Source organism: Chelonoidis abingdonii, chromosome 6, assembly GCF_003597395.2.
Source record: "Chelonoidis abingdonii isolate Lonesome George chromosome 6, CheloAbing_2.0, whole genome shotgun sequence".
Lineage (NCBI taxonomy): Eukaryota > Metazoa > Chordata > Testudines > Testudinidae > Chelonoidis > Chelonoidis abingdonii.
The window spans coordinates 29,951,991-29,977,818 of NC_133774.1; the positions used below are offsets into that span (position 1 = coordinate 29,951,991).

General features: G+C 40.9%; 2 protein-coding genes across 7 annotated transcripts in view; both read right to left on the bottom strand.

Moving 5' to 3' along the window:
• The window catches only part of TTC33 (tetratricopeptide repeat domain 33), a 114,996-nt gene extending 101,173 nt beyond the window's left edge, over positions 1 to 13,823 (bottom strand). Inside the window, exons 1-2 of one of the 2 annotated variants that reach the window (XM_075066925.1) lie at positions 13,734 to 13,823; positions 12,278 to 12,510 (exon numbers count right to left, since the gene is read on the bottom strand). In XM_075066925.1, coding sequence (XP_074923026.1) covers positions 12,278 to 12,501 — 224 coding nt within the window. In that variant the 5' untranslated portion in view covers positions 12,502 to 12,510; positions 13,734 to 13,823. Of the gene's footprint in view, positions 1 to 12,277; positions 12,511 to 13,565 lie in introns of both variants that reach the window. The other variant, XM_075066926.1, reaches the window with a different exon arrangement.
• A 5,191-nt stretch (positions 13,824 to 19,014) lies between these two features.
• Positions 19,015 to 25,828, bottom strand: part of PRKAA1 (protein kinase AMP-activated catalytic subunit alpha 1) — a 34,161-nt gene continuing 27,347 nt past the window's right edge. For all 5 annotated transcript variants that reach the window (XM_075066923.1, XM_032802648.2, XM_032802649.2 and 2 more), the window contains 3 exons: positions 24,795 to 25,281; positions 24,513 to 24,639; positions 19,015 to 22,513 (listed from right to left, as the gene is read on the bottom strand). In XM_075066923.1, the coding sequence (XP_074923024.1) occupies positions 22,269 to 22,513; positions 24,513 to 24,639; positions 24,795 to 25,281 (859 nt within the window). In that variant the 3' untranslated portion in view covers positions 19,015 to 22,268. The remainder of the gene's footprint in view (positions 22,514 to 24,512; positions 24,640 to 24,794; positions 25,282 to 25,828) is intronic.

A 25,828-nucleotide genomic window follows, 5' to 3' on the forward strand; every position in this document is an offset into this window, starting at 1 on the left:
CCATGTCTGCCCCCCTATTTACATTCCTGATGTTCTCAAGTAACAATGGTATGATATCTTCTCCTTGACAATAGCACCGCAGGAGGTGCAGATCATTTGTTTTATGCCAATGCCTTTCAGTGCAATGCCTTCATGCCTGCAGTACCAAATTGTCTTGCAAATGCATTGGCGTTTGAAAAAGTTACCTACTATGGGGGAACGGGAGAAGGCTGTTGGCCAGAAATGTTCTCATATGCATAAGGGTTTTTGAGTCCTACACGATAGGATTCATGGAGATTCATTTTGGAGGAATTTCGCTCATCCCCAGACGATAGTTAACGAAATTTTCCTGTAACTAGTAATGGCTGCGGACTGCAGCAAAAAGCCCTGGTGTTCAATGCGATCTACAAAAACGTCTTGTTTGTTAAATCCGTGTTTGTTACAGAATGAAGGCGGACACTTACGGGAGGTCGCTTCCTGGCTTTCACTTGTCTGCTTCTCGCTTGGGACGCATGGACTGTATTCTTGTGGTCTCAAAAGATCCTGGCTGTTGGGTTACGACTGCTGTGTGCTACTCACCACGGTTATCTCATTCCTCAAATTCGTTCCATCTTCCCCCTCGGCTACATCTCAGAACAGCTGATTTTCAATCCAAAGTCTGGAAATCTCACGGCAGGTGGGGCACTCGGTAGCGACTGACCAAAAATTGCATGTAGTTCAGCATAGGAAGCGGCATGTTTTCGGCTCAGAGGCCTGACCTTCCAGTTGCTTCCTCTGGCTTTCTGGTTTAACTCCTGTCTAAGTTCCTTCACTTTCACTCGGCACCTGAGGGAGTCTCTGCTGTTGGCCCTTTATCAGCCACGACTTTTTGAAATTCTTTTCAAAAACTTTTTCATTTCGTCTTTTGGAACGCGTGCTGTGAGCACTGAGGTCCTCACCCCAGATTCAGCGATCAGATCCAGAACTTCCTGTGTGGTTCCAAGCTGGCGCTCTTCTTCGATTTCAGGAGACTGCATTGTTACAGGCAAATGAGCTCTGTGTGGTTCACCTGTGTGTGTGTGTGCTGCCCTTCACGGTGGAACAATCAGGAAATGGAATTTTCAAAAGTTCCGCGGGGATTCAGGCTTTTTCCTGTTTACCTGGCCAGTGCATTCCACAGTTTGTGTCCGTGCTATCATAGTGGCCCTGTGACAATGGTTTCTGAACCCCAAATTTGGGGAGTGGCTCACTTGGGGCAGAGTTCCCAATCGCTCCCTTACTGGTTTCTAAAATTGAGTATGGTCCTGCCTGGACTGTCATAGCCACGACTGCCTGCCTCCAGTGCCCCCCCTCCCCCCCGGTTTATGTTCACGATAAGTCTATGTTTCTTATTCCTTGTATTCCTCACAACTGCATGACAGAAATGGGGGGTGGGCCGCTGCCACAGGTTAGCTGCGGAGGGTTGGGAGAGAGGTGAAGCAATGGTTGCGGTTTCTTGCCGGGGGAACTCCCTGTTAATTACAGCCATGGAGTAGCTGCGCTTCTTCTATACACTTCGACTCTTCCTTCAGAGGAGTTTAGCCGTGTTAGTCTGGATCTGTTAAAAGCAGCAGAGAATCCTGTGGCACCTTATAGGACTAACAGACATCTGTTTTAGTCTATAATGCCACAGATTCTCTGCTGCTTTGACTCTTCTTGTTAGTCAGGGACTGACTCTATTTTTAGACAGCATAAGGGGGGATTGGCTCAGTGGCCAGTGAGTCAATCAAGTTTGCTTTTGCGTTGCGCCTTCGGCGATTTTAGCGGGGCACTATTGTAGCAGCGGACAATCAGAGAAGGAGAGATAACCGTCATTCAATTGCAGTTTTCTCTGGCATTAGACGTACAGAACGGACTGGTAACCATCTCTGCTAATCATTGCAAAAAGCACTTGATGTGGTGTTGTACGCTCGAGTGTCGCTCTGTTCTCCGCGGCATCTAGTACCCAAATGGTGGACGGGAAAAACAAAAGCGACGGTCTCTTTGGTTCTGCGCCGTGCTATTGTTTCTGCAAGGGCAATTCCAGGAGAAAAAAAATGTGCGAAAGGTGACTGTCTGCTGATGTTTTTCCCGGAGCAAGGAAATGAACTGACGACATTTTACCCAGAACCCCCGTGTACCATTAACATTAGCATCAGGGGCCGAGGGTATCATGGAGGACGGAAAGGGGTGCTGAGGACTTCCGCTATCCCACAGTCCTCGCGTCCTCGTACATAACTCTTTGATTCTTGGCTTAGCGCCCAGTGTCTGTCAGCTTTACAACACGGTTGTCTTTTATGGTTCCGGAACAGCTATTCAGTTCTTTCCCCTACCCCAGGCACGAGAAATGACAGTTAAAATAAGCACTCCTTGGTTACTTACAATGTCACCCTGTTTGTACTGAATGGTACTGATAGACGGCGAATCTGCAGCACTGAAGAGCATTTACAGCTTTGCACAGTGGCCAAGTAATTTTTCTTAAACCAATTTGAAAGTTTTTAATCTGAGGTGTGATTATTGCTACTTGAAAATCCGCTCTCTCCCCTTTCCTGGTGGTAGATGGTTACGTCCTATTAGGACAGCAAGAAACTGTTACTCTTGCTCATCTCTTTTTGTTACACTCACCAGTAAATGGGAACAGAATGGATAATAACCTGTTGTAAATTTTTGAAAGGTAAATGCTGGATTAACTCATTTGGGACTGAGTCAATCCTGCCCTTACGGTTTAATAAAAATAGAGTTCAGTCCAGACAAGAATAGGATCAGTGTATTAAATCAGTTGTAGCACAGCGCAGCTGCTCCGCGTCCAGTATTCACAGAGGGAAGCCGCTGCCAGTAACGCAACCGTTGCTTTCCCACCTCCTGGGCTACCAACAGCAGTGCCCCCACCCATTGTTGGCATGAGTTATGAGAATGCATGAATAAGAATCACGAGAGTTACTTGAGTTCAATGACGGGGAGGAGCCCACCATGGGCTATGGACAGGTCATGCAGTCAGGGATCTTTTCTTTACGCAGAGATGGAAGGGGGTCTGATGAAGCTCAGCCCCCAGTGATAATGATTGAAGACAGTTACAGGCGTTCTGTACCATCCACTGTCAGAAAAAGGGGTCCATTCCCATTTTCACCCCGGAGGCCCCCGGCCACACTCAAGCCAGGAGCACTCATGGCGGTCGTTTCTCCCCTGCGGAGGGGCAGAGGAGCAGTACTGCTCTTCACCGCAAGCATCGCGTCTGCCAGCAAGCATTCAGTAAAAGAGGGTGACACTTTACAGTACTCCAGGAATTATTTATTTCACTTTTGTTTACCGTGCTGGAGGGGGAAAAAACTGACGGCTGATCGTGAACCATGCAAGCACCGTGTATTACGCTGCCAGACATTGGGGGCGCAGCCAAAATGCAACATTAGTTTTCAGAGACCGCTGTGGAGACTGGTTAGCTGTAGTCGCTCATTACCCCCCTCCCTCCATGGACCATCCGTTTGGTGGTCTGGCTTCCCGTTTACTGTTGTCACGCACCGCTGTGTATCCTGTAGTTTTATTTTCTCAAACGCTTTGCATTCCGTTCTTTAAACGGAGCTCTGATAAACGATTTTGTCTCACCATACAGCGATTGGACATCTGCTATTCCGTAAGGTTTCAATGCAGGAGCTACTTTTGCATTTGGAACTCCATCGCACCGGGTGTGATCAGAGCTGGACACGTGACAGCAGGAAATGTCACTGTAAACTCTCGGGGATTTCCTGTTTTACCGGCATCCGCAATCGAGTTCGGATTGCGGCCAGAGCGGTCATGGTGCACGTGTTCCTTGCCTAGGACTAATAGGCAGGTGTAACATTAGATCCCAGTGTATACAGAGAGCCACAGGTGCTCCATGTCAGTATTTCACAGGGGGTTGCCCTGCAAGAGCGCACCGTTGCTTTCCTCTCCTCAACCTTCCTGGATTCCGTGTCGTGGCCCCTCCCCGGGGCGTGGGCCTTGGGGGGGGTTGGGGTCGTCCCAAAATCGTTGGGGACCGGTCCGAAGGGGTTTCTCCTCAAATATGCTTTAGGAATACCAGAATAAACAGAAACAGAGACTTTGGGTTGAAGGTTGGAGGGGAAGAAAAATGATGTCGGGGGGGAGCACTTGGAGCGCAGGTCCTCCGGGGTATGACTCCAGGAGAGGACTCTATTTTTAGACCCCATACAGGGAGGAATTGACTCATTGCCAAGCAAGTCAATCCAATTGTGATTGCAAAATTTTCCGCCCCAAAGTTTTCAATGATTAAGCTTGTTATTTAGGTTCTGTCCTATCTACTGCTAGCAGGTTAAGCAATGTTGCCCCGTGTGGAGAAATTTGGCATGGCGTTTTTTCTGGATGGAGGCAAGTCCTGCAGAACCTCTACCACCAGAGAGGAGGTAGATGGAGAGGAGCGGATACTGCTCTTCAGTGCTGTAGCGTTCCGGTCTACCAGCAGCATTCAGTACACATAGGGTTTGACTAGAAAGTAGTCAAGGAATGATTTCTTTTTCCCTTTTTCACTGGTCTGTGGGGTGGGGGGGAAAAGAAAACTGGGAGCTGTTCCCTGAACACGCCAGACACTGTGTTTGACCCTACAGCATTGGGAGCTCTGCCAACAATGCAAATAATTTCAGAGACTGCTGTGGACTGTGGGATAGTGGAGTTCCCTCCAGTTACCCCCTCCCTCCTTCACATTGAGCGTCCATTTGAGTCTTGGCTTTCCCGTCGCTTGTCACGCAGCGTCTGTGATATTCCTGCAATTTTTATTTTCAACGCCTTTGGGCATTTCGTGTTCTGTAACGGACTGGATTACAACAGATTTGTCTCCCCATACAGCGATCAGACTAGTTCTCCCGTCCGTGGTCCATGCTGGGCTCTTTTTGGATTTGGGACTGCATCGCCAGCCGTTCTGGCTGATCAGAGCTCCACGCTGGAAAGCAGGAAAATGTAATTCAAAAAGTTCGCGGGGCTTTTCCTGTTTACCTGCCCGCTGCATTCCGAGTTCAGATGCTGTCCAGAGCCGGTTCACTGCCAGCACTCTGGATGCCGCCCGGAGGGCCAATAACGTCGATTTCCGTCCACATCGAACCTATCCGATTTACACTATCGAATTTTAGCGCTACTCCTCTCGTTTGGGAGGAGTTTCCAAATCGATATTAAGGAGGCGGTTAACTTCGATTTAATGACGACGTCGTAGTGACCGGATACAACGTTTAAATCGGTATATCGGCCATTAAACCGATTTAAAGTCGCAGTGGTAGACCTGGCCTGAGTTACATTTTGAGCCAGTAACAGAATTACATGTTCTAAGAAGGATTCTACTGTCTTCTTACTGTTAACAAATTGTATTTTCTTTGATTACTTCCTTTCTTTTCATCTAATTCTTTTATGACTTTTTTAAGAACTTTTCTGAGAAGCGTTAATCACAATGTTTTATACTTGGAAGCATAGAGAATAAGAGGAGGAAGACAAAATTAACATCACATCTGGGAATAAAACCTGTTAAACTGCTGGTTCAGTTGAGAACTTGCTCTCTTAGTGTGTAAAAAAAAAAAAAAAAAAAGTTCAACAAAGTCAAGTCATTTGGAGTAACAAGAAGGAAAAATACATTATTGATGAAAACTGAGATACGAGTAAATACTAAACATTCCTGCTATTCCTAAAATCTTTGATTGCTCCTGAAGAGGTTGCAAGGTTACCAGCAATGGGAAGGTTTCTGTCATTCTCAGAGCCTTCAGTACTGCCATAGAAAGAAACATCCTGAAGCTGGCGTCAGCGTCTTCCAGAAAGGACATTATTAAATGAGAAAATGAGAATAAAAGGAATGCTATACATTTGTGCTCGATTGCTGAATTAACACACTGAGCTAAAACACAAATACAATCTTTTTCTAAATATTTTTTCTGCTGATCTAAGCAGACAGAGCCACACAAATAAGAAGTGAACAAGCTGCTCCCTGTCCATATACGTTAACATGGAGCCTTTGGGCTCACAACCTTGACATTCATAGGGATTTTTTATTTATTTGAAATTACAGCTATTTTCATTAAAATTTTAACCTCAGGTTCCACTGGGGTAGCTTCATCTATAACGTTACAAAATACACTTGAAATGCAGAGTTAAATACCATTTTTGTATATTTACTCTCACTTGATCTGTTAAAGAGACGAGAGAGAAAGCTTTTGAAAGATAACAGGCTAACCTTTGGGTTTCAATTTAATTTAGCACATACTGTTGGACTGCCACAAAAGGATGCTCAACTTCAAAGAGCACCTGATTCAGAACTGCTTCTCAGTAACCCCTGAGTAAATAACACTCACTATTCTGGACCTCGCTTAACACAGGCATTATTTCTTTCAATATGTGTACCTGTCTCAGTGCCCATGGCCCCTGGTCAGCTCATCTCACAAGCACTCTGGTATTTTGACATCATTCCGCATCTCAGTCAGGAGAGAGTCATTCCTAACTCCTACTCCTTCTGTATAGAACATTAGCTTACCTCAGCTCCCCTGAGCAGACTGATGGTTCGTTCCAGCTTCCATTACTTTCAGTTTTCAGTATCCTTTTTGCTCTTAAAAGACTAGCAAACAATTTTCACATATCCCTCCGTCCTACACCTTTTTAATTTGTTTCCAGTAGCCCTTTCACATATCTACCATGGTAACCAGTAGCATTTTTAAACATATCTACAGTGTGTTCTCTCTTCAGCCAATTTTCTGATTTATTGCCCAGCAAAAGATTGGACCCTCAGGATGAGTCTATTTTTTCAAGAACAATCAGACATCAGAAACAGAAAAGACATGTCTGGTCACAGAATCCATCTCTCAGATAATTTAGTACAGTCCTCTACAGTACATTCACCAAAGATTTATTTGTAATTTTACATTAAATATAAAGACCTGACTTGGCAAACAACACTTTTTCTAAATGACTACCAAAGAATTTATCTATCTGAATTTCCAAGTTCAAAGGCCATCACAATATTTACAGTTTGCACAGTCATGTTTTAATATGTAGGATACTGTTGGTGGCCATGCAGGTTCTTTAGTTCAAAATATTAAACAAATTGGGAAATATTTGTTGCAATATTGATTTTGTGCTTTATGCATCATATACTGTAGTAATTTTAATAATTGTAAAAACTATCCACATTGTGAAGCGTGGCTAAAAAAAATCTTTTCTATAGACTGTGTCATTGTTGCTGAATATTTTTCTCACCTAACCAGAATTATTGACTATACAACACAACTTATTGACTCCTCCTGTGCAGTATCTGTATATACACCAGGGGTGTTTCCAAACCTGCTACCAGTATTTGCATGAAGGAGACATAGCAGGGAAACACTCACAAGTGTTGTTTGCCAAGCCAGGTCTTTATATTTAATGTAAAATTACAAATATCTTTATTAGCTATTTTTTTCTGTAACAGAATATGAAACAACGAATTCAGACCTTTCAAGTTTTTTTTTAATTAAGACAAAAAGCCTCCTAAAACAATACACTTATATACAAGCTAAAATGATATTACAACTTTATGTAACTATATGATATACAAATATATAAACTAATAAGCAGAACTGCTTATTTATTAAGTATGAGATCAGATCTGCCAGGAGGAAAGCAATGTCTGCAATCATAACAATCTCATCACTTCTCACAAATTAAGCAGATATAGACAAAGTGTATCCTGCTGCTGCAGGCAGTAGAGCTGGTAACTGAGTAGGCAACACTCTTCCCTTTAAGTCAGTTCTGAAATACCTCGGCATGGTGAATATATTCCACAGATGCTTTCTTTCTGATCAAATTGATGTCCTGACCACCAATATCCCATGGACATTTTTGTAAGAGTATGGGTAATATCAGCCTAGTGTCTTAGTCAAATTCTAAATTGACAAATTAACATTCTTCCAATCTACATTTATCTGCAGTTTTCACTAGATACAATATTATTCACTTCTTGCCCTGGACTACTGCGTAATGTAATTAAACTAATTAAACAGTTGTCATGTTTCATCCCAGAAATGGCTTTTAGATCTTCTGGGAAAACATTTCATTATTATATTCTCATTATTCAAGGAACATCAACTTCCCTGATTGAGAAATTAAGGCGCTTTCCATCCCATAATCTTTGTCCTGTCATTTTAGCTACTTCTAAACATGGTAAATAACCAGGTGGTCAGGATGGAATATTATTATTTTCGTGTTCCCAAAGATCATTAGTAAGCCAGTAATGATTGTACATTTAAACCAAAAAACACACTCTTAAACTGTTTGAATATAAACATTATAAAATTTTATGGAGGAAGGAACAGGGTATGTGCATACAGATAAATAAATATGAGTATGCTGACTCAAGAGGAGAGAAGTATCTTCACTTATTAATCCTTTCCCACTTTTCTAATAAACCTCTTTTATAGTACCTCATCCTGCTAAATACCACAGAAAACATACTTTTATCATAATTAAAGCTGTGAGTCTGTCACGGAGGTCATGGAAATCATGGATTCTGTGACCTCCATGATTTCTGTAGCGGCTGGTCTGACTGACGCCAGGGCCTCACAAGCAGCTCGGGCAGCCGCACCTGCTGCTGCTGGGGCAGTTTGGGGCCACCTCACCTTCTCCTCCCCCAGAGCAGCAGCAGTCTCAGGCTGCCTCCCCTGCCAAGCAGCAGCGGCGGTCTTGGGTCATGCCCCCAGCTTCTCCCCTCCACCTCCCCAAGCACCAGCAGTGCCTCCGGGTTGCCCCCTGCCCCAGAGCACCCGCGGCACCCCCTTTACCCCCCTCTGCAAAACACCTAAGATTTAGTCTGGGTTATATAGTACAATTCATGGACAGATCACGTGACAATGGACAATACACATGACTAAATCTTAGCCTTACTCATAATAATTTGTGATGGATATTCCTATCCTCCTTTACTGTTTGATATCTCAACATCTAGACAGAAAGTGCCAAACCCACTTCATTTCTTACGTAGTAATGCTAGATAATGGTACCAGACACATATTGCGGGAATCTGGCGTATATCTAGAAAAGAAAAAATGAATTTCTCAAGTGAGGATTAAGTTAGATTTCCCAGTAGGTTGAGAAATGAGTACTATATATACTTGTTCATTAGCCTGTTCGTTTATAAGATGATCCTCAAAAACTGATAGGTAAAAATAGCCAAAACTATATGATCCCCCCTGCCCCGCCATTCCTCAAGATAATAAGCAAGGCTTCTACAAAAGTATGTTGGTTAAAAAGGTCTCTAGCTCCATCTACTGGATAAGCTGCCATCATAACTCCTGTTGCAGAGCAGCAGGAAAGAGCCAAAACATATCCACAGCAATACTTATAATTAATTATCTTTTTATCGAATTTTCCTCTAACTTTCTTTTACTATTAACTCTCCATATCATAAACTTCAAGGATCATGGATAGATAGAAACAGTACTTTAGTACTTATTCCAATCTGGATTTCTCTGTTACACCTAAATCTACTCACAAAGTTGCACTGGTTTCATAAAGGTGTGATTCTAAACTGATCTGCTTTAACCAGTGCAACTTTCTATATGAACACTCCTAAAACAGATTTAAACTAATATATCTGTTTTGCTTGTGCCATATAGACCTATAAGTGCCCACAAATAAAGTTGCAATTGCTTAACTAACCTGATTTTTATTTCAATTTATGAGTAACTTCTGAGGGTCTCATATCTCAGATGATCTGTATTATTACAAGCACCACGTAATCAAAACTGAACTTATTTTTATTTTCAAATCTTCTCCACTGCAGCCCTTAGTGTTGATAACATAACCATCTTCTCTATTACCTTGAGGGTGTATCTTTGGCTCCTCTCCCTCCCCCAGTTCTTCCACCGCATCTAAGCGGGTTTCAGAGTGGTTGCCATGTTAGTCTGTATCAGCAAAAAGAACGAGTAAAATCCTCTAAGCAGCGACCAAACCTGACACTCTTACACAATATTTCAAAGATCTGTCCTTTCTTTGTTCCTTTCCTTCCTAATCCAAACTGCTCATTTGCACCTTATTCCACCTTGAATCCTGTAACCTCTCCTACTTTTCTGTCTTTCCCCTATTTAGCTTGCACTCCTGGAGTTGGCAAAGATCATCTTCTTCACCTACTCCTTTAATCACAATACATACACACCCTTTAAATCCCTCCATTCCCTATCAAGTCAATTGCATTGTCAAGTCTTTAGGTAATTCATTCCTAGCCTCTCTCTCTCGTCTCCTTTTGCTTTCCTCCTTCACCCCCTTCATCCCACCAGTAACGCCAGCCTCAATACCCCCGTTTCCTTCTTTCACTTTCAACTTTGTCTTCTTCCAGGCTTCCCTCATGCAAGAAATGCCATCCCAAAACTACGTGTTAAGCTTTGTCAATCCTAAAAACACCACTGTCACAATGCCAACAAGAAATTTTAATTGAAGTTTCCTTGAAGACGATTACCCCAGGTTTGCCTACTCACTTTCAGACCCTCCACCAGTCAATACAATGCAGTAATGAAAAGACTGAGAGAGGTCCGTACTGAGGGTTTTCAATTCTGAGCTACATGAAATATTTTGATTTTTTTTAAAACCTGAGGACTGCCATAAAGTTATAAGCCCCGTCAGCATCTTACTACCATAGTGTGTAACAGCCATAAAGGCCATAGACATTGATGGTGGAATTTATGTTAACAAAATATTTAGTTAGAAAAAAATAAAGCTTTTTACATGAATCTTAATGCTATCCGTGTCCTGCCCATGTATATACCAGAGATTCTTTGTTGTTTTTTAAAAGCTTTATTGCATTTTACATAATACAATAAAATAAGATAAAAAGATACAAAAAGATACCAAGATATACACACACACACACACAGGGTCAGTATCAAGTGAAATATTCAGCAACAGGAGTGCAGGTGTGTAGGAATATTATGGTGATGAGTGTGGCATAAAACCCTATAGTATACAATAGAATAGGAATGTTTTCATATTGTCAAGATTGAAAATACAATCTCTTTCAAATGTATAAATCAAAAAGGTGAAACAGATAAAGAGGTACTTCCAATACTGAATGACTGCAAAGTAATTAACACTGCATCTTGGTATATGGTGTAATTTGTGCTTTCTGGTATAAGCATCTACATAAGCAGTAAATGTTGCTACCTTAAAAAATATTGACAACATGCATCTCTACCCCGATATAACGCGACCCGATATAACACAAATTCGGATATAATGCAGTAAAGCAGCGCTCCGGGAGGGCAGCACACTCCGGCATACCAAAGCAAGTTCAATATAACGCATTTTCACCTATAACACGGTAAGATTTTTTAGCTCCCGAGGACAGTGTTATATCAGGGCAGAGTTGTACTTAAAACTGGTTTTAGTTATTTTTGAGGAATGTCAATACTTTAGGCCTAAAATAACAGACCTAAGAGACACAAAAGTTGTATATAATTATATTAACTTGTTTTATAAATAGGCTAAATATATTCTCTATCTTAAGGTTATTTTTCTGGATGCAGTATGATAGTGACAGTGGAAATGTCTCTACCTCACCCCTCCAAATTTATCAAAAGCTTGTTCTGGGTATCCTAGGCTAAGAAGATAGTTCAGTTTTCATATTCAGTAAGCTTTACATCTCTCTGCTAAGACTACTCTACCATCAAAGATACGGAGTCATACACCATATGGTGTTGGTTTACGCAGTTTGAACATATATCTAATAAAAATAGGAAAGACTATACATTCACTTCATGTAGGCCCCCAATGTGTTATCAATGTTAATGAACTGGCTGAAATTTTTCAGTCAATTTAGTAAGCATGCAGAAAAACGCAGTTGCAAGTCAAATTCAATGAACAGTTTTGGCCAACTAAAAAAAAGGAGGAAGGGGACGTTTTGAAAAAGTCAAACTGCGTAAATTTGAAACAACATTTTTTTAATCTAACTGTGACAGTTCAAAAAGTTGTTTCAAAATGTCATTTTGAATCACTGTTCAAAATGCTTTATTTGACCTGAACAAAAAATTTTCAGTTTTTCATTGAGAAAAAATAACAAAATTCAATTTTGTCTCAAAATGAGCAAAAAAATGTTTAATTTTCTGGTTCAGCAACTAAACGGAAAAAAATCAATTATGCATTCAGCTCTGGTAATGACTGATTCAGTACTGGACTGTATAAGTAGTTTAGCAGGATTTCTTTTAAACATATGTGACTCTGAAAGCCTCTATTGGATACTTCCTACCAGTTAAAAACAAAAAAAAATGGTATTATGGTTAAGTTATCCTAATAAAGATTAAAATAATATTGGTACCTCCTATTTTCAGCCAAACGTGCACCTTCATCTTTTAGCTGTTTACTTTTCTCCATGCAGTCTTCCAACAGAATCTCCTTTCTTCTCTTAGTGGCATGGAGCCAGTCAACATCATCATCATTATCAACCAGGCCTTTGTCATCAGCAGCTTCAGCTTCAAATTGTTGGGAAGTGGCCTTCGAAACCTTCTCCCCAATCTTCCTCTTCCACCCAAAGGAAGCCATTCTAAAAAACTAGATGAAAACATTTTTTTAACAATTTGGTTTCTATGTGTATAGAGGAAAAAACCAGTAGATTAATTTGCTCATCTTGATACAGAGAAAGTAACATATCAAACTCCCATTCAATCACATGAATATTGAATTTGCTGGCAGTCTAGTGACCACACAATGTCAGTGTAATTTTGAAACTGCATGGGAAACATTTCTCTGTCTGACTGATTAAAAAGAGAAGCAGTTGTTTGAAGCAGCTGAATGCTGAAGTAGTCCGGACAGAGAGAGGACAGAGGGCACAAGAAGTGGTCAAACATGCATCATAAATTACAAATACCTGTGATAACTAGGATGTGTATTGACTATGTTTTGGACTATGAATAGAATTTAGGGTACTGGTCTAAATCCTTAAAGCCCTAAATATCTAGGGAAGTGCTTACTTGGCAGCACTTTTCTCTCTGCATACTGCTACCACACTATTAGCAAGGTGTTCTCTGTGAGGGGCTTTAATATTCTGACCATTGGGCCAGGCTGAAGGTCTCCTCTCATTCAGCAAGGAACAGCAGCCTGGGGCAGGGGTGGGGGGATGTTGGTGCAGTTGTGGAAGGAAGAATGTCCAGAAGATGATGTCAAGTATCAGAGGGGTAGCTGTGTTAGTCTGGACCTGTAAAAGCAGCAAAGAGCCCTATGGCACCTTATAGGCTAACAGACATATTGGAGCATGGGCTTTCGTGGGTAAATACCCACTTCGTCGGAAGTATGTAATGGAAAGATGATGGTTTAACATTTATTTTTGGCAAAGCCACCTAGAGCCAAGGAAACGCAGATGATTTGTTTATACTTTGCTATAAAGCTAAATCAATGGCACGTATAGTAGCACGGCAGAGAGCGGGCGGGGGGAGGGGCACGCGAAGATCTGAGATTGTGTAACTTGCTCTTCAGCACGTTACGCCTCCCTTCTGTGCCCGATCCATTCCACACGAGGAGCTGCCCTGACTCACAGCTACAGGCTCTGGGGCTCCCTGGTTCAACCTCTGGGGCATTCACCAGCCTCGGAGAGGGCGGGGGCGCTTTACCTAAGACTGATCGACCCCAAACCAGCGGGTTAGTTTCGTTCACAGCGGCACCCGCAGCCCCAGAGTCCACCCCACTGTGGGAGCGAGTCCGAAGCGGGAGGAGAGCAGAGCAGAGCGCAGCCAGGGCTGAGGACTCGCTCGCGGGGCACCGCGGAAGGACGCCGTTACCTCGCCCCTTCTTTAGCTTTTACTCTTCCGCCACCTCGAAACGCACGACCTTTGAACCCGCCCAGCACGGAAGCGGAAGTTGTTCTTCCTGGCCTGTCCGCTGGTTCACCCAGCCGCGGGGAAAAGAGGGAGGGGCGGCTTGGCCCCGCCCTCAGACTACAACTCCCAGCAGGCCGTGCGCCCGGTCTCTGGGGCTTGAGGGAAACCGCCGCGCTGCGCCGCACCCCCGCGCCAGAGAGACCTGGGAATGTTGACAGGGTGGGAGGCGCCCTTCCCTAGGCAATAGCCTCGTGCAGGGTGGGAGCTCGTGGCCACCGGCAGATCACGTGGCCTGTGCATTGTCCTTCCCCCACGTCCCGTCTCACACACGCGGGAACGAAGCGCTGACAGCTGTCTCCACGGGAGGTGCTTACCCCGGGCGGTAACTGCACTGTGAGAGCTAGGGTCCAAAGCGCAGAGGCGGCCAGTGACATAAAAAGGTCCTGCCCCAGGAGATCCCACCTTCCCTTCGCCTCTCGCTTCTGAACCGTTGCCAAGCAACAGGCTTAATTTAATAATCGTGCCCCGCACCTACATGGGGGTCAGGGCGCAAACGAAACATACAGGAACGCACGAGCTGTCGTTTTCCGAAAAACTTGCCCCAAACAATTGCAAGCTGTGGAATATCCTGGACGGGAGCTACACGTTATTCTTACCAAAGTGCTGTCATTAGAATATTTGCTCTTTTCCCACAGTGCTTATTGGTTTTTTCACAGTGTTCATTTTATTCTAGAACTAAGGGTCAGCTAATGTTACTCTTCATTATGTAGCTTTCTAAGAAATATGCTTCCTATTTTTCTTCTTTCGCTATGCATTTAATTACAAAGTGCTACTGTAGTTCTTTACACATGGTTAAATGCCTCACTAAAATTGTCTCATCTACCTCTTGGCAGTGCCTGATGCAGAGATAATGAAAGTAGGTCCTTCTGAAGGTAGTTCTCCACACTACAAAATCTTATGATTCTTGCTCAAACTGCAGTCTGTGACCCACTGGTGGTTTGCCAAGCACTTCTGTACAGTCAGTGAAGCTGCTTCTGTCACAACAGTAAAGCATCTGTCATTGAATGAGTATGTGTAGCCCTATACAGGACTTTTTTGGGTTTCTAGAGATTGATTTAGCAAAATAGACTTTGTGCACGCTGTATTACAGCTTGTGTCCTTCATCTTGTGTTTTTCCTTGGTGTAAATTCAACTGTGATCAGATTTGAAGAGGACTACATCAGAGCAGAGTGAATATATAGGAAAGAACCAAATTGTAAAGTGACATCATGGAAAGATTAGAGCAATGGAAACTGTAAACATGGATCAGAAATATACTAATCTAGTTACAAATAGAGGGGATGTACTAAACTATATATACACACTTCAGGGATCAGGTTCCAAGGAGGTGGCCCTGTAGGGAACCTCAGTCTTAGTAAGTGTGCCACAGCACCTGAAAAGATCCAAGAATGACTATCCATCCATCTTTCAATTTCACTGTTAATTTTTGGGGGACTGTTGCTCAAGTTAAATCATGATGTTGTAGGATGGTTCACATCCTCTTAACTCAAGTAGGCTACAGCTATTTTTGTGAAATCTTTCCAGTACCTCATCAGCTTTTTCTGTAGCAACTGAAGTGACAGCTCTTCTGCCTGACCAATTAACCCTGTCTAAGCCATCGGACAAAATGACATGACATTTCCCAGACCCAAGGAAGAGCTCTATGTAAGCTCAAAAGCTTATCCCTCTCACCAACAGAAGTTGGCCCAGTAAAAGATATTACCTCACCCACTTGTCTCTCAATGATATGAACAGTGAGTTAAAGTACTGAAAGTTGTTATCCAGGAGACTGCATGCTTAGCAGAAATATTTCACTCCAACAGCAGTCAGTATTCACACTCAGCTGGCTCCTCCACAGCAACTGCTCTGCTTCTCCCTTTCCCAGCAGGGACCAGCTATAGCTGGACCAGCACATCGCCAGGACCATGAGAACCAGAGGACTAGAGGCCTTTGGTCACTTTCAAAAAAAGAGGAAACAAACATGAGAAATGGTCTAGAAAAATGAGGTGATCGTTGTGGTATTGGATAGGATTAATGGTGCAAATTTAGGATCAAGAAAGTTGACCAAGAGGTTGACTTTAACTCACTGCTCATATCATTGAGAGACCCTCTGACAAATAATAGATCTGACACCTTTGATCTGAGGGAGCTCAAATTACTGACAGAAGAATCAGAAAGGGAGGAAAGTTGGGCACTTCTCTCTCCAGTGACAGACTTCCAGGGGAAAGGAAGTACACCTATATGTCCTGTTCCCACACAAATATCACCAAATTCCTCACAGAGAAGAGAAGGGGAGTGCAGGGAAGAAGTGGAGGAGGGGTAACAGCTCTTCAGGGGAGCCTCAGCTGTATCTCCCAAGACCCTTACACGCACATCATTCAAGTTGTCCTTGCCTTCAAAACATGCCTCCATGTCTGTCTCTGCATTCTTTGCTTAGATGGACCTGTAAGGCCCTCACTGACACCCACCCCTCTATGTGGAGGATGGCTGGGCTTGACAAGCAGAGAAACAAGAGAGGAGATTATTAGGAGCAGTGAAGGGACTGTCATTTAATCAGGGCCTGCTGTGGCCAGTTTTTATCATTACCAAGGAGCCAGAGGCAGTACAGAGGGGAGAACTGGGCTGTAAAGCATGGGAATGCTGAGATTTTTTTACCCAGCGCTGCCTTGTACCTTCTAGAACATCAAGTCCAGCTACACTCAAACCTCTGAAAAACCATGGAAGTGAAAGTTTGTATTCCAAGGGTGGTGTGTACCTTAGCTCTGTTCTCCTCAAACAGTTCTCCAACATGCCAAAACCCACTAGTGCTCTACCATCACAGGTGCTATAGAACGCATGGGGAACAGAGCACATGAGCACTAAAGAACAAAATCCAAGCTCTCCTCTTTGTCAAGGCAAAACATTAGTTTAAGTCAGGTGGATCAAACAGGAGCTACATATAACTAGCCTATAAAAATACTGAGCCAACTTCACACAAGCCACCCCTGACATGCATTGGCACCCCCCTTTCATCCTTGCCTTCAAGACATTGTCTGCTCTTACCCCCTCACTACACCTGAGTCCAGTCATGTATGTTACAGACTGCCAACAATCCCCATGACAAGAATTATACTTGTGCACTGATGGTCTAGTCCATTCAGCACTGAAAGGAAGCACACTTGTTCCCTCAACATACACCTCTCCTCATAACACAGTGACAACTCTTTCAACAAATCCTTCCACCATTCAATACAGCTAAAACTAATTTAAGTATTGTGTATGAAACAGATTTACTAAGTGACATTAAGTGAATTACCTTTAAACCCCTGGAAGGAAATAGAAATCTGTAACATGTGCCAGCATTTCAGTTTTTTAAAAAGGCCAGTTGTTAGTATGACATGTCTAGTATCAGAGGGGTACCCATGTAAGTCTGGATCTGTAATAAGCGGCTGTGTCCTGTGGCACCTTACAGACTAACAGATGTATTGGAGCATAAGTTTTCGTGGGTGAATGGCGACGAAGTGCGTATTCACCCACCAAAGCTTATGCTCCAATACATCTGTTAGTCTATAAGGTGCCACAGGACTCTTTGTCCCTTATGACATGTCTTGTACGTTTAGAAATACTCACTTATTTTGCAATTTAAAAAAAAAGTTATCCATTTTATACTAGAATTTAAGTCAAGCTATTCCTGCTCCAGGATTGTGAGCCATTCTTTCCTGTGGAATACAGACATTTGATATGGTTCAGCGTCTCTAGTTGCATAATGTATGTTTATTTTCCTCAGAGGGAGGGAAGACTGGCTTCTAGTCTTAAGTATCTATACTTAAGTGAATGCAGCTGGAATAGATGCAGGTAAGTGCTACCATTCAAATCTGAACACAAACACAAATAATGGTTTCTTATAGTTCTTCATATTTAGGCCACCACCCTTACTGACCCACTCCAGGTGGCCACTGCCAGTTCCAAGTTGTAGAATTCAGGTTGTGTTGCAGGGTTGAAAAAAGCCCCAATTTCAGAGACTAGATGCTCAGCCTGGTTACATAACCAGCCCTCTCCGTTAAAGAATGCATTGCTATTTTAGTCTGTAAATAAATACTGAAGTAGCAAAAGTATAATCATTTGTCTGTCAACATTAACTATTTCAATGCAGGTGCATTTGACAGAACCATCAAACATCAGGAGCCTTTTTATTCTCCCACAGATGTAAAGACCAGAAGGGACCCATTATGATCTAGTCTGGCCACCTGTATAACACAGACCATAGAACTTCTCCAAAATAATACTTCGAGTGTATCTTTTAGAAAAGCATACCATCTTGATTTAAAAATGGTCAGTGATGTCAACTCCACCACAACCCTTGGTTAATTGTTCCAATGGTTAATTACTCTCACCGTTAAAAATGTATGCCTTATTTCTAGTCTGAATTTGTCTATTGCCAACTTCCAGCCATTATATCATGTCATGCCACAGTAACCTGCTTAAATATTTTCTCTGAAAACTTGCAAGTATTAACACCCATCTGTAAGCTACAAAGGTTTTCAATAGCATTTCAAGAGTCAGGACTTCTATTGTAGAAATTATGGATCCTAGGCGCCTTTTACATAGCATTCGGCAAGCTCTGACAGACAGGATTCTTGGTATAACCCTCTTTGTGACCTAAGGAGGAAGTTCATACCCGTAGGGAATTGTATGGAGTAAATTCCTGCAGGTATTGCTAAGATTTGCTACAGATTTTATTGCCCATGCCTATAAAACTGGAGCCATTATTCATAGACTCATTGAGGAGAGGGATTGCTCAGTGGTTTGAACATTGACCTACTAAACCCAGGGTTGTGAGCTCAATCCTTGAGGGGGCCATTTGGGGGTTGGTCCTGCTTTGAGCAGGGGGTTGGACTAGATGACGTCCTGAGGTCCCTTCCAACTCTAATAATTATGATTCTGTGTGTTTAGACATTCAACACTGATCTTTCATCTGAAGTCAAGTTTTGTGATGTAGATTTGTGGGGTGTAAAGCAGATTAAACTACTGAGCTAGTGCAGTCAGCAGCAGCCATAAAGCATGGTTATTGATAATTGTCTTATAGAAGATGGTAGCATCAACAGTAGTGTGCTACAGAAATGAAAGATGGAATTCAGTGGTCAGAGTTATTGCTGTTCCATTAGTTTAATCTATACTTTTCATAGTTTTCTGGATTTCAAATAAATGTAGCATCCACTTTAAATTAGTATACAAAATTTTATATATGGATACCAAAAGACAAAGTAGCATGCACACAATTTTCAAACGAGATAGCTGAGTATTTTATATTGACTAACATACAATTTCACATCCTTGAAAGGTAAAAAGTCATACAGCTATAACAAGCATTTTTCATTCAGTATTGCCAAAAATTGCAATAGGAAGTAGGCACATCTTGTTTGTAAGAAAAAAAAAGCGTCCATTTCTTACAACATACAATGGTAATCAATTAACAGTAAATATTTTATTTCAATGTCAAGACGTATATGGAAAATGGTCTCTGAAATATTGCACCACAAAGATGGACTTTTACCACCTTACCAGTGTAATTCACATTACACATGGACAGATTTATCCACCTCTTATGAACAATTACAATAAAAAAAAGCAAGAATATCCCACGTACAGCAAGCTGGGGAGTAAGGGAGGGGAGGAGGGAATAATCTAAAAAGCAGTTTTCAATATTCCCTTTGCAATTATTAACAATGTATTTGAGTCAGATCTCCCCAAACACAGCCCCGCTATGTCTTGCAGTGAAATAATTTGTTTTGATAGCCTATTGCCAGATACTAATGCAACATTTTAAGAAAGTCAGCTTTATGTCTTCATTGCAAGAGCAATAAGAAGGTCTGATGAAGAAAGCAGTTTAAACTGTCAGAGGTGAAGTTATGAAACAGATGAATGAAGCCAGAATCAAACAGCTTAAATAGTCCCACTTCTTCCTTTACTGCCCCATGTTTACAAAAAAAAAATCAATTCAATGAGAAAGCCTGGGGCCATCAAAACTGACTTATCATACCAAAAAAAAAAAAAAAAACTTACTTTATTTAAAACTATGCATTCTGCCAGAAATATATGTTAAACTTCATACACCAAGACAAAGTAAAAACATGGTCGCCTTAAAGCCAAAAAAGAGCTGGAAAAGTATAAAAAAAGTAAAGCTATATGCACTTCGACATTTTACATGTGTGTTCAGCATTACAAAGTATTTGCAAACTAGGAACAGCTACTGGTTGAAAGGATTTAATCTAACATATGCAAAAGAGACAGTTTACATGTTCCCAAATGAGGAAATACTGCATTAAAAAACTGTGCATTTGTTATGCTATTTGTACAAGTGTAATATTTAATAATTTCAAAATAAAACAGCATAGCTAAAAGGGATCACAATAACTTATTGAATAATTATATCAGAATTAATTCTGACAAGACTAACATTTTAAAAAGTAGAATTTGTGATTGGTCCCCCATGCTAACATCTAAATTACATCAGCAGTATAAACCCAAAGCATCATCTTTAAACAAAAATACCGCCTTCTGTTTTGAAATAGAGTAGTGTAATCCTGCTTTATAAGGACCATGTGTGACAGTTCTCTGAAGACAGGGGAACAAGAGTTGAAGTTGGAACTTGCACCCCATTACTGGATAGACCAGGCACCTCCCAAATTCATAATGCTAAAACACAGCAAATCCTAGGGCTTAAGCAGCTGCAGGTTTCCTGAAACTCAGTGCATATTAGAAACACTTATGGATGAACTCCTAGAAGTCAGATAACACAGATTATTGTACTACTCTATGCAGGGATAAACTATTCTTACTACACCTGTATTTAGCAGTTCACTGCGGGTGAATCCTGGACAAATTGAACTCACTGGCAAAACTCCAATTAACTTCAGTGTAGTCAAGACTTCACTCTGTATGTTTGGGTTCTCTCAGTTATAAAGTGGTATTGTAAAGAAAAAGGGGGGCAGGGGGAAGAACTCTAGCGGGACTCCATTTTGAAGTTAACATACAACTCAACTGGAAGATTACACATTTTCTGGCATACACAAATTGCTTTAAATTTGTATTTATCATAGCTAAAGGAGCAAAAGTACATCCAACTACAAATAAAACATTTTAAATGTTTATGTGCATATGCTATGATTTCTCTAATATTAATTTATTTTTAAATCAAATAAATCACATCTCTTTCTGAAAAACTGAAACAGGCCTGATAAATTTAGAAGCCTTAAACTATTCATGCCAATTATGTCAACATTTGTGATCAAGTTCATTGGAATACTAACTCAAATTTATGTTCTTTTATGAGCATTGATCAGTTGTATATTTCAGTTTAAATATGACTGATCAATTGCACTGTTAACTTTAGAATCATTTAATTAAAAACAAGATGTGCTACAAAAAGTGATTTGGGCATCCTAATCTAGATAAATAGCTCCAACTGCAAAATGAGTTCTATACAGTCCTATAGCTGGCCCAGCATGTGATATAAAGAACACTGATCATTTAAGAATAAACTCAGTGCAAGATTCTGGAAAAGCACACACACACAGGGCTAAGGAACACAATCCTCAGCCTGCAGCAGCATACCAGGAGCTGCTCCACTGCTACTACTCTTAAGATGGACTAGTGAATCTGTACAGTTCATGAACCCACTGAAAGCCTTCCCTCTTGTGGAACACTGTGCCATGGTGAAGAGGAGACTGAAGAATCTCCTTTCCATGAGCCTTCTCAAACCTAGTGATATGGGACCACAATTGTTTCATTGACCTTAATATAGCTCACAGAATTTCATCTTTAGTGCTTATTTAGTATTCAAATGCATAAGAAATGCTGACTGTTTGAACGCTCCAACATATATACAATCAAAATCTCTCAAAGTTATTAAAAAAGTAGTAAGTTATGATTTGTTTTAAAATATTCAAACGAGCTTGACTATTTACTGCCAATTATAAGTGGGATGAACACCACAGCAGCTTGAACATGTTCCTGCTGTTAGACAACTGAATAGTATACTGAAACTGGGACACAACTGCAGATTGTGCCCAACAAGTCGCTTTCACAGGTCACCGGGCTAGCAGGTGAACATTTACCTACACTGCAACAAAGTTATCACTAGCATAAAAATCAAACAAAACAGTCCTTCTGGTTAACAGTAATGTTCTATGAAGCCTAATGTGCACTCAGTGTAAAATGTTGAGAACCGCCCAAAGGGCCTGTAATTTATTGTACCTGTATTATACTATTGAATAGTGGACAATGTAATCATAACTCACTTCAACTTCAGTGTAGTAGAGGTCTAACTGCTCTTAATCATGTTTCAGTCCTGTGCAAACTGCATTATGTGGCTAGTCTTCAGCGCCTTAGTTAATTGTAACTTGATTATAATAGGAAGCATTTGACTATGATTTAGGCATGCTTATTGCTATAAAAGAAATAAGCCAATCTTTAAAATTATTGTGCAAGTATTTTAATAAGATTTGCACACATCTCAAAAAATTCTATGGTGTGACTCCCTGGTCTTGAGGTTAAGTCAGCTGAAGAAGAGTCAAGTGAAGATGTCACTGATGAGGTAAGGGACACATCTGCAGATTTTCCTTGTGCATCACCATCAGACTCCTTCTGACAAGATCTATAGCTGCTCACAGAACCTGATCTCTGTGGTGTAGTAGTCTCAGATTTTGCTTCAATAATTTCATCTACAGGAAGAAAAAAAAAAATACGAAACACTTTACAATAGCAAATGAAACAAATAGCCACTAAATTGAGAATCTAAGGTTCTCTACCCCCGTCCCCAATTAATACCAAGTCTTTGAAAGGTAATCTAGTTTTCTACTTTTATTTACATAGCGTTTGCATGTGGATGTTACAAATCAAAATATGTACAGCAGATGCAGCAAACCTCTATTTTTTCACAGGGTTAACACAGGTGTTTGACATTCAAGTTACTCTGAAAGACATTTGTGCACAGGTTATCAAAATTAGCTGAAGAAACCAACGGCAATAGCCCTCTAGACCATTCTTCAGCTATCATCTGCTCAAATTAGTTTACAAAGTATGTTTGCATGGAGTTATGGTCTATCTAAACTATGAACTTCTACAATTTTTAAAAATAAGTTTAAATATTTAAATTGTCACACCACTAAACTTGTCCCTCGCTTTACAGTTTTTCACAGACCAGTTTATGAGACTGGAATTCCATACTAAAGATTGTAAATAACCATTTTCTCTTAGATCTGGCACACCCACCCCAAAACCCAATTTGTTATTAACAATTCTGTCTGAGATTTTCATCTGCAGTCTTCTGTCACTGGATTTTTAATTTTTATTCGGGGGGGGGGGGTAGGGAAGGATACTAAAGCAACTGAAAGAGCAACTGTTAAAACAAAAAAGTGTTTTATTTTAAGAGGACCTTATTTTTGGAATATCAGACTACTTAGTCTACAAGGCACAGATCAGTTTTACAAGTACATAAAAAAAGAGTCAATTTGCATAGGTGTATATGGGATTATAAGGGTATCTGTAGATTAGATATGCAGGTTTTTTGTGAAGCAAATCCCCAAACCAAGGTTTTTCTGAGTTACAACTATAATATTGTGTCTTTCAACTAATATTTTACAGCTAGACCACTGTATATTAGTTCAGAAAGCCAAGATCTGAAAGTATGGCAGGGTTACTGTACTTGCATGTCAACACCGCCCTTTGACAAAGTCTACCTTCAAAGTTTTGCCGAACCTCTCTTCTGGGCCTTCCTTGCATACCCAGACACTCTACAGCATAAGCCGTCTTTACCCAACATATTTTTCTATGCATCTTGTACGAACCCTATGCCTTGCTATACCATCCTATACGTAAGCGCAGTTCAAGCTGAACTACATATCAGTCACTCAGCCAGACATCCTCCTCCAGTTCAAACTTTTCAGTCTGTTGCACCATCTTTCCTCTACCTATCAGCGTAGTCCTGTGATCCTGAATAACATTCAAGTTTTACTTTCTATGTAGTCCCCAAATACCCATCATTATAACTAAAGTAGCCATACGGAACAAATTCAGAAACGGACCACTTTACCTCTGTCCTACTTTAACTCCCAAATGTAGAACTAGATATTTACCACAAACATATTCACTTTACACCTATGAGCTGCACATAAGTGTCTCATTCTATATGAGCCTGTCTAGCCTAAGACCTTATCTATTGTAAACAGATTCACTGCACTTATTATGTGTCTATTGTTAACTATTTCAGAAGTTTTAGTAACAGCAGACAGAGATACATCATGCATATGATACATGATGTGGCAGAGTATGGGACAACTTAGCCTGACAAAACTAAGAATGCAATCTTCACTAGGAAATAATATGTTAACCTGAAGTAAAATCCTAGTGGAGACAAGGCAGTTAACAGATCCAGGTTAAGACTAGTTTGACCCGTTGTCTTGATCTTGACCTGTCAACTCATGTGAAAACTACAACTGCCTTGTCTTTGCCAAGATTTTACCTCAAACTTAACTAACAAATTAAGCCCACCCACACCTTTTTTCCCCTCAGTGAAGATAATGGCCCAGGTCCTTATGGCCTTCCAAACCACATTTCTAACTGATATTTAAGTGTCAAAGTCTGAATTACACCACTACAGTTTCTTCAATTGTTTATAGTTACATTATTCCAATAGTTATGTATTTATTCTCCTTCACATACCATCAATGCTACGGAAATCCAGTAAGTATGTCCTACTGTCCACCTGGTATAACTGTAAACTCATTCTAGAATATATACTAGTCACTGGATTCTTCCTTCGAACACGCAAGTAGTATGGATTTACAACCTGGAAAAGGATAAAGATGTAATAGTTAATTTCCATTATAATTTTTAAAGAATGAGTGACAAATGTATACAAAGACAAACCTCCTAAAGTGAGGGATCAATTTAGTGTTTTAAGCTAAACATAACCATCTGTTAGAAAGCCATTTGTGCCCTCACCTTCCATTCGTAATCCAATTGTTTAATTGCTCGACAAACTTCTGCCATGATGTCATTTGGTCGACTCTGACTCCGAATTCCTAAATGCCACTTAGCTCTTCTTACACCTTGGTGTTTTGACTTTTGCGGGTTGAGCTCATCAAGTGTGTGGCGTGGCCGCGGTGCTTCAGCTACTAAAAATGGCACTCTTTCAGGATGAGGGCGAGACAAATGGTGATCATCAAGAAAAGAATCTGGTGGGCTTGTTGCCAAATAGAAGTCTTTGGCTTCATTCATTATTCTTCTGTTATCTATAATGAGGTGATAGGCAACTGCTAAGGGGTCTTGATGATTTCGGTTATATAAACAGCTTAGCACCTCCTCTTCTGTGCATTCAAACTTCTCACACACTTCTTTTAAGGCTTCATCATCAATCATGTTTGAGCTATATGATGGGTCTTCAGGAAAGAGATACTTGGGAAGGTCCTGCTTGAACCACTCATGCTCCCTGGATATACAAATAAGTCATTTTGAATTCAGCCACACAGATTTTATGTAAACTTTTAAGGAAAACCAAATAGTTAAAAACAAACTTTCATTAAAATGCTTTTCTAAAACTAATAATTAGTGTTCCTAAAAAGGAAAATTGTTGATGTCAGGATAACCCATTATGTACCATTACTAGTAAACCTGAAAGCTCTATTTTGTTTTAGGTCAGGTCAAGACCAAAAAAAAAAAAAAAAAAAAAAGAGGTGTTTTTTTTAAAAAGTGTTTGTACACACTGGTACGTTTTACTTGATGTGGGGGGGCAGAGGTTCATACACTAGGAACACTGAACTACAATTTGCATTGTCTACACTAGGATTTTATATTGTATTGGGCACCTTTTTCACCTAGCATAGACATGGCCTTAATATTTCAACTCTATATTTCTCTGCTTGAACCACATTCCAGTAGGTTTGTCAACTGCTTGATGGCGGTAACAAAAAACCACAAACTCTTTATTTTTGGAATTTTCAGCCTGATTCTAACAATGTCTACTGGTTGCTGGTTAT